Source organism: Mesoplodon bidens (assembly GCF_964165515.1).
Source record: "Mesoplodon bidens genome assembly, chromosome: 2".
NCBI classification, from domain to species: Eukaryota; Metazoa; Chordata; class Mammalia; order Artiodactyla; family Ziphiidae; genus Mesoplodon; species Mesoplodon bidens.
This window is the reverse complement of record NC_138177.1, coordinates 138,582,455-138,598,588: the sequence shown is the minus strand read 5'-3', so window position 1 is coordinate 138,598,588 and position 16,134 is coordinate 138,582,455. Positions and strand designations below refer to the sequence as shown.

The 16,134-nt window shown below is 45.3% G+C and overlaps 1 protein-coding gene across 1 annotated transcript in view; it reads left to right on the top strand.

The window, feature by feature from the left end:
- The window catches only part of C8A (complement C8 alpha chain), a 67,411-nt gene extending 55,980 nt beyond the window's left edge, over positions 1–11,431 (top strand). The window contains exons 8-11 of the mRNA XM_081225608.1: positions 291–422; positions 1,566–1,723; positions 6,049–6,271; positions 11,018–11,431. Coding sequence (XP_081081734.1) covers positions 291–422; positions 1,566–1,723; positions 6,049–6,271; positions 11,018–11,169 — 665 coding nt within the window. The 3' untranslated portion in view covers positions 11,170–11,431. The remainder of the gene's footprint in view (positions 1–290; positions 423–1,565; positions 1,724–6,048; positions 6,272–11,017) is intronic.
- The last annotated feature ends 4,703 nt before the right edge of the window (positions 11,432–16,134 follow it).

The window sequence follows — 16,134 nt, the reverse complement described above, 5'->3', positions numbered from 1 at the left end:
TCCGTGGAGAATGTGCAAAGGAAAGGGAACAAGCACTTTTGACCAACTAGTGTGTGCAATACATATTCCTTCTCCTTTCAAGAATATTTGCACTGGAACCAGAGAGAAGAGAACACTGAAACTGTGTTAAAGAACTGGGATTTCAACCCAGACCTCTTAGACTGCAAAATAGAAGCTGGCTTTTACTACTGTGAGCTAGTGAGCTGTGAGCTGCTACTATGAGCTGGTTGTACCATATTTACGGTCTTTCAGCATCTCAGCATTCTATGTTTCTCTGCTCCCTGTTGCAGGTGTTACCAGCAACGATATCCAGACATGCTTTGGAGGCTCTTTTGGCATCGACTATGAGTATACAGATACAACACAAATTGGAGGACGCTTATCAGGAGAAGCTTGCAAAAAATTTGGAGGTGGCAAAAGGGGCAAGTATTTAGTAATGGGCTTCCCAAAAAGAGAAGCCAGATTTTCCCTTGGACACAAAATCGGGGCATGTACACTATTTCCCTCCCCCCCCACCAACTGATTCCATTTCAGTCAATGGTCATACTGCATATCTGCTGAATACCCCAAACCAATGATCTGTAGTGGCCTTATTTTGAATTCTGCATGGACTGAGATCACCTTAGAAATACCTGACTTCACATGGTACACCCTCCTAGATTTCAAGCAGTAGACAAAGATCTAAGTAAGAGCTGGGGTGAAAGGAATGTGCAGATGGAACCTGGAAATTCGACTGTTGGATAAAGTCCCATCAGGTACAGTCCAGAGGGAGAAAACAAGTTTGCTGAGAGAGAAAAATGTGGTTACCAAGTCCAAGCTCAAAGAATAATTATTAGAGAAAGATTGTATAAGAATATTCTGTAACATCTCCCACACAGGTCACTACGAGTGTTCATGTATTCATTCACTCATTTAACCTGTATTGAGTAATTTTTTCCAGGTGGGAGACACAGAGGATGCAGGGATGATGAAATAGTTTATAGTACAGTGGATGAGTAGATGCGGTTCAAGTTACTCCCATTGCATTGGGCTACTCATGTCTCAGGGCCTTAAGTCAAATCCTTCTTCTCTCTGATACCCTTCCCTCCTCCTTCCATTTACCTGCCAAGATTTATCCATTCTTCTAGATAACTCACCTTTTTTCCTGACCACCTCCCCACTGCTACTATAGATCTGACCACATCTTTCTCTGCACCCCTACTGAGAGAGAAATCTGTTATAGCACTTACAATATTTGATTGCACTTATTTGCCATATAGCAGGCACCAAGTAAACATCTGACATAAATATTTGAATAAATGAATGAATGAATCATCATCCATTTTCCCATCTTCTCCCTTCTCCATGTTGGGTTGGGCTGTCTTCCCAGTGTCTGCTCTAATCCCAAGGATGGATCTATTTCCAAGTCTTGGTGCTTCTTTTCTGCCTTGTCCTGCTAGTTAGCCGAGCAAGGTAGAAGAATGGGAGACAGCTCTAAGGAGAGCACTTAAACTTTGTTCCAAATCTCATTAGCAGAGCTTGGCATTTCAGGAAATGAGCTAATGTGGTTATTCTCTCGATGGCAGTCGGTGACGAGAAGACACTGGGTGTGGAAGACATCATTTCTCTGGTGCAAGGTGGCAGCTCTGGCTGGGGAGGTGGCTTGACACAAGACAGGAGCATCATTACATACCGTTCCTGGGGGAGGTCATTAAAGTATAATCCTGTTGTTATTGATTTTGAGGTAAGTCTTTTCGCAGTTGAAGAAACTCTACGTTCACGAGGAATGAAAGTGAAGCAGACCAGATCATTTCATATTTCTTATTATAAGCCCATCAGAGAACAAGATTAAATGTAACGGCACGCTGAACTGGTGGCCTTCCCCGTCTGAATACAGGGATACGTGACTCTAGACTCAGGCCACGGGAGAGCTGGGGTCACAAGCTTACTATCCGGTCAGGGCCTAGTTTTACACTCATAGTCCCAGAATTTCTTCAGGATTAAGCCACCTTATAAAAATAACAACTCACATACATAAAAGACTTTTAAAATCACATCTGTTAAGTTGGAGGTTGGCAAACTTTTTCTGTAAAGGACCAGATAGGCTTTGTGGGCCACATAGAGTCTCTTTCATACAAGTTCTTCTTCTTCTACTTTCTTTTTTTTTTTTTTTGCAATATTGTAAAAATGTAAACATCATTCTTAGCTCAAAGGCCATACAAAAACAAGCCGTGAGCTGAGTATGATTTCAAGCTATAGTTTGCTGACCCTGCTCTACGTGATCTCATCACAATGACCTCTGGCACAGATGGGATTCTCCCCATTGAAAAATTAGGAAACTAAGGCTCCAAGTCATCAAGTGAATCGTTTCAGGTCACAGAGCTCATATGTGGCAGTACCTGGATCCCAGACCTTTGGACTTAATGTCCAGTTCTCTCTTCCCTCTATCCTAGCACCTGCCTTAAAGCCATGGTTCCCAGCCACCAGGGTCAATTTTGCCCCCCTAGGAGATATTTGTCAATGTCTGAAGACACTTTTTTTTTTTTTTTTTTGAGGTACGCGGGCCTCTCACTGGTGTGGCCTCTCCCATTGCGGAGCACAGGCTCCGGATGCGCAGGCTCAGTGGCCATGGCTCACGGGCCCAGCCGCTCCTCGGCATGTGGGATCCTCCCGGACCGGGTCACGAACCCATGTCCCCTGCATCGGCAGGTGGACTCTCAACCACTGCGCCACCAGGGAAGCCCTCTGAAGACATTTTTGATTGTCACAACTGAGAAGATGCTACTGGCATCTAGTGGGTAGAGGCCAGGGATGCTGCTAAACATCCCCTAATCCACAGGACAGCCACCCACAGCAAAGAAATATCTGGTCCCTAGTGTCAATAGTGCCCAAGTTGAGAAAGCTTGCCTTAAATCTCTAACCCCACAAAGGAAGTAAAATTGTATTCAAACTGTAAAGGAAGTGGATTGTTCTACCAGTATTGTCACACTATTCAATTCATATGCAAGGGTAGTTCATTAGAAAAAAGAGTTATATTTTGGGCTTTAAAATATTGTTTTCTTGCCCATTTTCCCTGACGTTGCTCATTTTCTATAGAGAGTTAAAAATTCCAGGTGTGGATACATTCCTTCTCTTAAAATATATACCAACAGTTAAACCTAAAAATCTATTATAACACCCTCTTCTCTATGAAGAAAGAGGTCAGATGGATTAACCCTGATTGCATTTCTTCTCCAATAAATAAGGGACCATTTTCACGCACCTGTAATTCACATAGGGTCTAAAAATTGCTATCATCAAGCTATTAGTGATTTGGGCAAAACTGTAAAATTGCTATCAGGAGTAACATATAAACTTTCATGGTCAAGAGGTGAGATCTTTGTTTGCCTTGAGCAAAACTTACAAGGGGAAGACGGACATTTGTGATTTGGAGAAGACCCAATTCTGTCTTTTGGGAGAGCCTGGGTATGGGGTGAAAAAGATATAGTTTGGCTCATGGGTCAGCCACCTTTTTGATGTGTGACCTTGGATGAGTTACTTCATTTTCTGAGCTCCCGTTTTCTGCTCTGTAATATGGGCATAATAAAATGTTACATCCCAAGGTTAGGGAGAGAGAAGTGAGTACTTAGTAAATGTCAGGTGAGGAAGCAGGTTTGTGGAGGTTGAGTTAGCTGGCCAAATCTCAGAGCTGGGAAATGGCACAGCCCAACTGGAACCAAGACTGACTGATGCTAACGTTCATGATCTCTTCGCAACCCATGATGCCCCCTGGAAGGTTGGATTCAAAACATGAGGCTGTTGGCAGGTCATAGAGCAGGGGAGTGACACAGATAGAGCTGTGCTTTGAAAGGAAAATGCTCACAGAGGTATGAAGGATGAAGGAGAGACAGAGAGAGAGACAGACAGACAGACAGACAGACAGACAGACAGACAATGGCCACAGAGAGGAAGCCAGTTAGGTAGTTATTTGGAACCTGGTGCTCAGAGTGGAGTCTTATTCATTTGCCTATTCCAGAGCTTAGCAGTGCCTATTTATGGCAGGTGCTTAGATTGAGTGAACATAGGAATCATGCTATGTGATGATGCTGTTATGGTATATATTACTATATGTTATATGTGATGTTATAGTGTGTTGATATCACACTACTTGCCTTCTCTGAATCTTTCCTCTCATTTGTAAAATGGGAACAAGACCGTTGCCAATATCTTTTCAAGCTCTAACATTTTAAGAATCATTTCTCCATCCCTCTTCCCTCTTTAAGTTCCACAGCCCTTCCCAATCCTCTTCATGAGGATTTGGGGAAGAGAAAGGAGAGATGGGGGTCTGAGTGCTGACCTCCACTGGAAGGTCAAAGGGAAGTTGCCCGATGGTCCTGGCCTTCTCTGGAACTAAGAGTCATCTTTAACCGGGGCAGCCCTTTCTGTACTGATTTCCTAACAATGGGGCCAAATTCCCTGAACTTCCAGTAATGGTCTTCTCCCCTTGGCTGGGGGCCCAGCCAGTCCTGACACGACCAGCCTGGTGACCTCAGGCACAGCCCCTGGCCACAGGTCAAGGTTTGTTTGCCACGGGTCTTTCTGTACACATCTCCAGGAACCCATTCAAAGCATGGCAAGTGCCCTACTGACCTCTGATTCTTGAGAAGTGAGTTTGCTCCAGTGGGGCTCGGTCCCATCTCTGAATGGCTCTGTGACCTTGGCAAATCCCTCCCCTCTCAGAGCCTCAGGTTACTCTCCTGTAAAATGAGAGATCTGGAAAAGAGAGTTCATTTTATGGTTATGTGTTAAAATATATAGCTTTATAAGCATGCTGAAGATAACCATATATACATGCAATTTGAAAAATATAGGCTTTTTTTTACTATCATCACATCTAACAAATAAAAATGGTGCTTTACTTTATACTGTTCTTCCTCTTTGCAGTGTTATCTCACACTCATTACGTCTTTAGATCCTCATGTGAATTCTAAGAAATAGTTTATTATTCCCATTTTATAGATAACAGGGCTCAGGCTTGGGGGTGGGGGGCAGTTACAAGTTCTGGGCCACACAGCTGGGAAGCAAGCAGCGTTTATTTAGCTTTGACTATGTGACAGGTCTTCCCCATCTCTCAACTCTAATCCTCACAGTAAACCTGGAGTGTAGGACTATTGTTCTCACTTTACAGATGAGGAAGGAAGGCTTCATTGTAACAGGACAGAGATCACACAGCTAGAAGTTACAGAGCTGGGATCTGAAGCCAGATTTTCTAGCTCCAGAGTCAATGCTCTTTGCTACATCTACTACTTCCCAACCAGGGGTTGACTCCCTCACATCCCCCACCCCAGGGGACATCTGGCAATGTCAGGAGACAGTTTTGGTTTTCATGACTAGAAGGTACTACTGGCATCTAGTGCGCAGAGGCCAGCGATGCTGCTAAACACCCTACGATGCACAGGCCAGCCTGCCCCTGTCAACAAAGAATTGTCCAGCAGGAAATGCAATAGTGCCAAGGTTAAGAAACCCTAGACTGCAGTCCTGCTTAGAATGGGCATATGTGAATGACTCCGCCACCATCATCCCCCCAACACCCTCAAATACACACAGGCAAACAGCACATTCACACCATTAGGGGCGGTGTTCAGCAGTGGCAACACAACTGCATTAATGACTTTATTAATTCCTGAAATGAAGGTTGACAATAAAAGATACACACACACACACACACAAACATATAAATACTTTATACTCTTCCTGATTCCTAAAAGTGCTGGAGGGAGGTAGAAGAGTTGGCACAGATAGCTTCTGGGCTCTTGTCTTCCTCTGGGACCACAGGTTTCAAAGTTAAGTAGGTTGGTGTTCAGCATGGTCCACTGTGTGGTCCTGAGCTGGTCACTCAAACACTCTGAGCCTCTGCTTCTTCACCCATGGGTTGGGGGATTCAGGATCCAATACAACTGGATAAAGTTGAGTGTCTGGCTCTGTGCCTGGCATGCAGCAGGCCTTCCCGAAGCTTGAAGGCCAGTTCTTGGGCTCTGGGAAGCTGGACAGAGCCCAGGGAGAGGCCCTCTGTTCTTTCTGTGCCCACAGTTGCAGCCCATCTATGAGATACTGAGGCACACGAACCTGGGGCCTCTGGAGACCAAGCGCCAGAACCTGCAGCAAGCCTTGGACCAGTACCTGATGGAATTCAATGCCTGCCGTTGTGGGCCCTGCTTCAACAATGGGAAGCCCATCCTCGATGGTACCAGCTGCACATGTCAGTGCCCCCTGGGTCGCCATGGCCTTGCCTGTGAGCAAATGGAGTCAGAGGGTAAGACCCGTGTATCCTCACTCAGGTTCTAGCCTATCTTTGCTTAGAGGGGCCAGCACAGAAAGGACCTTTGGGGTTCCCAGCCTCTCTGGTCCATGCCCTCTTGCCCATTGCTCTAGGAACCCACATTCTGAGCTTTATGGCTGACCCCCTACATTTACTGGTTTTTATGCTTTCTCCTTGCCATTAGGGCCCTCTCAGATGATGACTGTTTTTTTACCAAGGTGTATATGGACAACAGGATTCATTTCCGGAGGGATGTATTCATTTCCTAGGGCTGCCATAACAAATTTCCTAAAGCTGGGTGGTTTAAAGCAATGGAAATTTATTGTCTCACACTTTGGAGATTAGAAATCCCAAATCCAGGTGTACTGGCTAGGTTGCTTTCTTCTGGAGGCTCTGTGGGAGAATCTGTTCTCTCTCCTAGCCTCTGGCATGAGTCAGCAATGCCCGGCATTCCTTGGCTTGTAGCTGCACCATTCCAGTCTCTGCCTCTGTCTTCACATGGTGTTCTCCACTCTACATCTCTGTTTTCTCTCTTATAAAAATACTAGTCATTGGATTAGGACCTATCCTAATCCAGCATGACATCATCTTAACTTGAGTTTATCTGCAAAGATCCTATATCCAAATAAGGTAACATTCACAGGTAATGGAGTTTGAACTTCAACCTATCTTTTGGGGGACACAATTCAACCCACTACAAGGGATAAGTAAGTTGTCATTATAGCACAAGGAGTCATGACTATAAACAAGGTTGGGGCAAGTAACATAAAGCTTAATGTTTCAACGTTTAAACATATTAAGCTGCAGCACAAACCAACTGGTATCAGAAAAGAAGGTTATCAAACGAGGGTTAGAAATCCATGTCCCTTAAAGATGAAGAAGTCTAGAGACCTGGGTGTGAATCTCAGCTATTTCACTAACTTACTGAGATACTGGTTAATTGGTTCTTCTTTCTGGGGCCGTTCTCATCCATGTTTCCCTTTGAGCTCCAAGAATCTCTATGCATGTTCTAATGCCTAAGCTTCCAATTTTCCATGCATACTTGGTACATAGAATGACGACAAAAATATAGGCTAAATCAATGTATAAATCAATCTCATTTGGCAACTGCAGTGAAGAAAATGTAAAGGAAAAAAAGAAGTCTGGATAACAAACTGCTGAAGCACAGTGTAAATGGGGTAGGAGCCTGGTTTTAAAATGAGATGACGGTGGGTTACAATTTTCTCATTGGGAGAGTCGTTCTAAATGGGAAGCAGGATAGCATAGCTCTGGTGTCAAATAGGCCTTCACATCCCAGTGCTGCCAATTTGCATGTTGGGTGGGCATCCCCTGTAATATGGGGATGATATCAGTACCTACATCACAGGTTGTGTTCAGGGTTAAACTAGCTAACTTGTGTGGCAAGCTCAATTCTAATCAGTAAGAAGAAGATAGAGCCCTATTGGTAGAATATCTGTCCTGGGTTGGTGCCCCATCTAAATCCCTCCTTTGTGAGCTGAAGGGAGTACAAATTGGGTCCCAGAAAGCTGCCTGGTATCCTGTAGGAGGAATTCTGAAAGGGGTGAGCCAGGATGGTGAGTGAATTCCAGAGTCCTTAAGAAGGAGTATGCAGAGAACAAAAACCAAGCAGAACAATGACCAGGGCCAAGCCTGGTACAGTTTCCTCATGTGAATTGAAAAAAGGAACTGCCTGTTAGGTGGGTAAATTGGGAGGAACAAAGAAAACCACTCGGGGTTGATACTGCCCAGCTCCAGACCCAGGGATTTCTTGACTTTTCAAGCCAAGTTTGGACTGGGTTTCAGTCCCCATTTGCCTCATTGGCCAGGCAACTTTCCAGAGGGACCAAAGGTCAATGAACAGAAAGAACAACAAATTCTGTACCAGGCACTATTGCAACACTTCATGTGCACGAACTCCTTTATTCCCCCAAGAACGTGATGAGATAAATATCAATACTATTATCTCCCCAATTCACAGAGGAGGACACGGGGGCAGGAGGAAGGCGAGATAACTCTCTGAGTCATCTAGCTGGGGAGTGTCAAAGCCAGGATTTGGACCCAGGTGGTCTGATGTTAGGACCCAAGCTCTTAACTGTTGCTTTCTACTAATTGACATCCTAAGAGTCTGGAAATTTGGGGAATGGGGGTAGAGAGTCTGAGATGATTGCACTGATTATCATTTTGGGGAGTGGAGAGGGAGGGTATGGCCCAGGTCCTGGTTATTGGGCTGACCTGGCTTAAAGGGACAGACATGAGCTCTGCCTGGGTAATTAGAATTAGAGCATGTCAAGGGCCCTCAGAGCCAGTGACTTACTTGGATCCCTGTCCACACAGCATAGAGCAAAGTGAACAGGGAGTGTGGACTACCTAGACATGTCTCTCCAAAGATCCAGTGCTGGGCTTGGTGGTGGCCATGCTGAGTCATATGCACGCATGATGGGCATTGGAGAAGGGGGACACAATGTCAATGATCAAGGGGGGTGGCAGGGCGCAGAGGGCTGGGTTGTCCTCACAGTCCCATTTCTCCTGCATGATTACAGTCAGCCAGCTCCCAGGTGTTCCATTAACCTTGTTCCATGCCCGAGGGGTATGGACCTCAGGTGACCTTGGGACTATCAGACTAAACTTTCAGCCAGACAGAGATCGGTCTGGCAAGGAAATCTAAGGTGGGGGAGTCAGCCACCATGGAGACCCACTGTCGTAGGTTCCGAGGGATTTTCCCTGCAAATCTTTGCCTGTAGGGACCGAGCCACAGAGGTGAGAGAAATAGAGAACCCTTCTGTGGCTGCCCCACCAGGGAGTGTAATGACAGAGCTGGAAGGAACTTGAAGATAATCTAATCCAATGATATTCACACTGAGATCTGAGGAAGCTTGGGGTCTCCTAGGGGCTGCCCCAGAGGAGCAGGGCAAACCTGATAAGACACCCAGCTTCAAATAGAACAGCTTCACTTTCATCTGACTTCCATGCTGCGGCCCATATAAGAAGATTTCATTTAAGAAAAAAAAAACAGTAATGAAAAAAATAATGATGGAAAACCCTACTGGATCAGTCCAGCCTTTTCCTTTACAGAGGTGAAAGCTCCGGCTGAGAGAGGAGATGGGATGGTCCAAAGCCACAGAGTCAGTAGGAGGCAGCAGCCCCAGGCTAGAGGGCTTGTATAAACTGGATTTCTAGAGACAGCCCATGGCCAGTGCATGTGCATGTGGTCTGATACTCTGTGCAGAGAATCTGTCACCCACTGTGGCCCCATCGTTGGAGTCTGAGTGGGGTTGATTTGCAAACCTTCATTTAAAAGCCCAGCTATCCTTTTTTCTTAAACATCTTTATTGCAGTATAATTGCTTTACAACAGTGTGTTAGTTTCTGTTTTATAACAAAGTGAATCAGTTATACATATACATATGATCCCATAGCTCTTCCCTCTTACGTCTCCCTCCCTCCCACCCTCCCTATCCCACCCCTCTAGGCGGTCACAAAGCACCGAGCTGATCTCCCTGAGCTATGCCGCTGCTTCCCACTAGCTATCTATTTTACGTTTGGTAGTATATATGTCCATGCCACCCTCTCACTTTGTCACAGCTTACCCTTCCCCCTCCCCATATCCTCAAGTCCATTCTCTAGTAGGTCTGTGTCTTTATTCCTGTCTTACCCCTAGGTTCTTCATGACATTTTTTTTTCTTAAATTCCATATATATGTGTTAGCATATGGTATTTGTCTTTCTCTTTCTGACTTACTTCACTCTGTATGACAGACTCTAGGTCCATCCACCTCATTACAAATAGCTCAATTTTGTTTCTTTTTATGGCTGAGTAATATTCCATTGTATATATGTGCCACATTTTCTTTATCCATTCATCCGATGATGGACACTTAGGTTGTTTCCATGTCCTGGCTATTGTAAATAGAGCTGCAGTGAACATTTTGGTACATGACTCTTTTTACATTATGGTTTTCTCAGGGTATATGCCCAGTAGTGGGATTGCTGGGTCATATGGTAGTTCTATTTGTAGATTTTTAAGGAACCTCCATACTGTTCTCCATAGTGGCTGTACCCATTCACATTCCCACCAGCAGTGCAAGAGGATTCCCTTTTCTCCACACCCTTTCCAGCATTTATTGTTTCTAGATTTTTTGATGATGGCCATTCTGACTGGTGTGAGGTGATACCTCATTGTAGTTTTGATTTGCATTTCTCTAATGATTAATGATGTTGAGCATTCTTTCATGTGTTTGTTGGCAGTCTGTATACCTTCTTTGGAGAAATGTCTATTTAGGTCTTCTGCCCATTTATGGATTGGGTTGTTTGTTTTTTTGTTATTGAGCTGCATGAGCTGCTTGTAAATTTTGGAGATTAATCCTTTGTCAATTGCTTAGGGGTGTCTGGCTGGCCTTTGTGAAGCTCCAGCTGGGGCGAGTTCCCTGTCTGCACACTCACCACTGGCTCAGCGTTATTCTTCCAGAGACGCGCGCCTCCCTGCCTCTCTCCGCTATCCATCTTCCGTGGAACGGCAGGTTCCAATTTCATGAGATGGGCTCCCAGTGGCCTCTTCTCACTCCATCCAGAGTTTCAAATTAAGTGCAAGGCAGTGAGCACAGAGGTCTGGGTTGGCTACATGGAGGCATTTCCCCAAGGAGAGATTGCAGACCTCTCTAGGGCAGTGGGATGGGCCTCACTCAACCATCCAAGCTGCCGCTTGTATGCTAACCTCCTTGTGCCCTGGGAAACTATCCATGCAGGAGCTAAGGCGGATGGTCACTGGGGCTGCTGGAGCTCATGGTCTGCTTGCAAATCGGGCACCCGGGAAAGGAGGAGAGAGTGTAACAATCCTGCACCCCAGAACGGAGGTACCTCGTGTCCGGGCCACAGAGTGCAAACCCAGGCATGCTGAGGGCTCTGGGCACAGGCTGCAGCTGAGGCAGCGGAAGTCACTGCCTGAGCTGACCACTGGATACCGACCGACTTCACTCAGCTGACAGAAGATGCCAATCAACATGGACTTTTTCTTTGTCCTGGACCAGGCCGTGCCATCAACAACCAACTGCTCTATTACCCACAAAACTCAGTCCGTCACAATTGGGTGTTGAGTGTTAATGGCTCGTAGTACTTTGATCATCTAAAAAATAAATAAATAAAAGAAAGAAAAAAAAGAAGACATCTCGATTCATGTCTTAGAGGAACTTATAGGATGGTGGAGGCATAAGGCAGGCAGACGCTCTTGAAACTATCAGTAGCCAACAAAACAAAGTACCATGAGAACGATCTCAGTTATCTGATAACAATATTTGCTCATTTGTAGAAAACGATTATTAGTTTGTAAGATAAGCAGACATACTGAAACAAGGAGAAAAATTAAAGATTGACTTGAGTTCCTTCAATTTTCCTTCACTGGGACTCAGCATATTCTCGCATTCCTTCAATTAATCTCTCTTGTTTGCTTGAGTTCTTATCACAAATATCACCTTTCTCCCAATTAAATAATTGGCACACTAATAATTGGCTCACAGCACACTATTCTTTTCCTTCATTGCCTTCTTCATAATTAGTAATTACATATTGGGTCCCACACCTCCTGTGACTATTTATGACCTGTCTCACCATGGACGGCAATCTTGAGGGCAGGGATCAGCTTTGTCTGGTTCAGCACTGCATCCCCAGAGGTGAGGGCTGTGCCTTGAATTGGAGGGAATTTAACAAGCATCTGTGCAAGAAGTGAGGGAATGAATTCAAGAGTCAGTTCAAAAATGTGGTCCCTTTTAGTCAGTCTCCCAGAGTAGAATGTGGATCTGGGGGGCCGAGCAGTTCATGTGCCCGGACCCACCTGTGGGAGAACTAGTCACATCAGCCTGCCTCAGTGTCCCCACAGCACTCCAATCAGGGCTCAAAGAGAGAACGTGTGTGTTGCACTGACTTTTCTGTTGACCCATAGGTTTCCGCTATAGACTGTGAGCTCTTTGAAGGTGGAATCTGCAGTTCCAGTTGGTATAAGAAACATATGTTGACTGATATATGTGTATCAGTCAACACTCCGTATCCTTCCAGAATCCTCAATCTTTTTTAGGTGATAATGAGACATAAACACACACACACACACACACACACATGAAACAATTAGAAGCAGTTTTAGGGACACCGGAAGTGAATTGCTGAGTTAATGCCAAAATACATGGCACACAAAATAAGTGCCAAAGGAGGCCAGGTGAAAAGAGATTTACCTTTCTTTGTCTGTATTCAATGTACAGAATGGGGGTTGACCTAGACCTTGAGGCATTTTTGAAGTAGGCGGAGAGGGAAGAGAACTTTAGATAGAAAAACAGCATGTCACAAAGTTTGAACCTCAGAAAGAATATTAGGGGTGTATGTAAGTGTATATGTGTTGGAAGAGGGAGTGGGAATCAAATAAGTTATATAAAATACTTGGCACAATACCTGTCACATGCAAAATTATTAGCATCACTCTTATTGTTACTATTATTAATTAAAGCTTATAGTTTAGAAGTTTGTTTCTGAACTCTTTAGATCTATCTGAAAGAAGGAAAAAAGACTCCCATATTCCTTCTCATCCTGTCGTTAATTTACCTTTTAATTTCCATGAATAATTAATTTCCATTCATTATTTACTGTGGAGCGGTAGTTACATCCTAGGAAGTGATGAGAGGTGGATTGGCCAGGCCAAGTGGACAGTTTACAAGAGGACATTCAAGCTTGATCTAAAAGTGGTAGTTCTCAGCCTAGGTTGAGCATGAGAATCACCTGGGCGGTTTTAAAAACGCTGATGTCCAGAGGCTGAAACCCATACCAATTCAATCCGAATTTCTGGAGATGAGAGCCAGAGATCAGTAGTTTACTATCTTCAGTACCTTGTAATAACCTGTAATGGAAAAGAATCTGAAAAAGAATATATGTGTATGTGCGTGTGTGCGTATATAAAACTGAATCACTTTGCTGCATACTTGAAACTAACACAACATTGTAAATCAACTATACTTCAATAAATAAATAAAAGCTTCCCAGGCGATTCCAATGCAGCCAAGGCTGAGAATTCCTGAGAGCGGAGGAGTCATTACACGTTCACGGGGTGTGTGACAAAAGGGCACCACAGTAAGGGTTATCTGCATACTTTATCTAATCTTAACAAGGACCTCTAAGATTTGTTTTCTGAGTCCCATTTTACAGATGAGGAAACAGAGTCTCTGCGAGGCTGAGCCTGGTGGGTCACAGAGCTGGCAGGTTGGCCAGGGTGTGAATGCAGTCCATCAAGCACGTGCACCTCCACCTCTGCTCTGGGCTGTCAGCAGTGAAGGGATTTTGTGTGGGGGGCGCAGAGGAGAGGGAAGAAACCAGAGGCCAGGAAGCTCATCAGGAAGTAAGTGTAGTCAGTCCTTTAGATGTGAGATGAGAACGTTGGGATTAAACAATTGCCTGGATCACCTGCGAGCCAAAACAACCAGCCAAGCAATGGCATCTTCCCACTGTCTGAGCCACAGAACCAAGGCCAGTGTCTGCCCCGCTCCTCTGAGGATGCTGCATCCCCAGCAGCTTTAGAAGTGACAATACAGCGGCAGTAGCAGTTTCGGCAGCAGTCACCCTTTACCAGATCAGCGCCTCTCCCTCTTCAAAGATGCCTGGCTCTCACCACGCAAAAGGCATAAAACCCATCAAATGTATTCTCCCTCAGGACTTTTCAGGAGATCTATAATCTACGGTTTTATAGGTAGTGGATGTAAAAACAGGGTTTAAAGATATAATCTTCAGCTTGACAAGGTGTCTTTTGAAAAGTAAATTAATGACAGAATGAAAAGCAATAAGAAGAGGCTTTTTTCCTTTTTTCTGCTTTGAGATAGAGGAAGATCTAAAGAGTTCAGCACTCAATGAATCTCTTCTGAACTAGATGCCTTTAGGGTGAAGAAAATGGACAGAGAGAAAGGGTAGCCTTCAAAACCACAGTGCAGAAATGAGAGACTGCAGAGGGAAGCCACCGGGTACTGTTTGAGGAAAGGTATGTGACATGGATTAGCAGAAGCACGCTTCTCCGTGAAGAAAACTGGGGCTTCTACCCGCTGGCTTGGGAAATGGGTGAGCACTCTGGGGAGCCCTGTGCTGGGCCCTGGGCTGGGTGCTGGGGGGCCAGGAATGAATCAGACACAGTCCCAGCGCTGGAAGATTGCCTGGCCTGATGGACGAGGCCTGTGAACCATGCCCCAGGTCCCATACCAGCAGGAAACCAGTCTGGGGAGAAGGAAGACAGCCTGGATAGGAGAGGAGACGAGGCCAGCAGAGTCTAGGAAATGAGTGGGAGTTTAAAAAGCAGACAAAGGTGAAGAAGGGGCTGGACATCGCAGAGGAAATAGTATGTGCAGAGTCCAGAGGTGGGAAACCACGAGGCGGGTGGAAAGTAATTACTGCTCAGCTCCTGGGGGTGGTCGCTGGTCCCCCTCAGGCTGGGGAGAGCTGGGTTTGGGGCATTGGTTTGGTCACTGGGCCTTTCCTGAGGGCAGCAGTATGTGGTGCTGGGGAGATTTCCACAGATGGTCACTTTCCACCCGCGTCCCTGCTCTCCTTGGGAGCTCCTGGTGCTTCACCACTCCACAGCCATTATTTTAAAGCACAAGAATCTTAACCTGGATTCACAAGGTTTGCTCTGGTCTGATACCAATGTACCACTCCATCTTTATTTCCCTCTGCAGACTTTATGAGCCAATATACTAAAAACCTGTCCTCCCTAACAGGACAACAAAGCCCTGAATGCCTAGCTCTCAGCTCTCTCTGACGTCATTTCCTTCCATTTACTCTTCCTACAGCCATGCTGTTCCAGCCATGGAAGCCTTTTTGCTATTCCTCACACATGCCAAACTCTCATGCCTCAGGACCTTTGCACCTGCTTTCTCCTCCACCTGAAATATTCATCCTCTAAAGGAGTTCATCCAAGAATTACTCCCTTGTTTCATTCACATCTCTCTGCTCAAATAATCCCACTCTAAAGACCTTACCCTCATTTATTTTTTATGGTATGGCACTTATTATCACTACCTGAGATTACAGATTTTTTTCCTTGGTATGCCTCCCCCCCCCATTAATATGCAAGCTTTTTCATGGCTTGATCCCCAGTATCTAGAACAGTATTTGGCCTTAGGAGGGGGTTCAATAAATATTTGCTGTATGAATGAACTATTTCCAATTCAATCCCTCAAATAGGTCTTTTGTCCCCTCCAGGCCTTTGTACACACTACCTGAGAAGCACCCGCACCTGCCAGCCCCCATCTTCTCCCAGCTCTTCACCAGAACTCTGCAGGGTATGGATTAGGTGTCCATTCACCCAGAAAGCCAACCCTGACCCCTCCTCTGCCCCATACTTCATCAGGTGCTACTCTCTGATACGGAGCATTTTCCATACCCTATCACTGTAGGCAACTTATTCTGTCACTATAGTCTCCCCCACCCAGTAACACCTTGCAGGGCAGATGGGGACTCAGATTTACTTTCGGAGCCTCAGTACCTAGCATAGCACTTTAAACACCTAGGAGTTTCCCAGTAAAAGGATGCTGTTCTCTCTCTGGCCCCTCTGTGCTAGAGGCAAAGGCTCTGAAACAGTCTTTGCACAGAGTACGTAGGAACTCGTGAGAGACAACTCCATGGAAGACGTTTTTACAGGACTCCCGGGTCCTACAACCTTCCTGGTACATCAGAGGGCAGCCCATGCTACTCTTAGAGACTGTATACGTTTAAGAGAGAGCCCACCGTTTCCACCTTAGTGAAGGAAAGCCCATCAAATTGAGTTAAAAATTCTGCATTCATAGCCCAGGAGTTTTCTGCACTCCTCTGGGAGAGAGAAAGAAAAATATGTTTCCCTTCTATA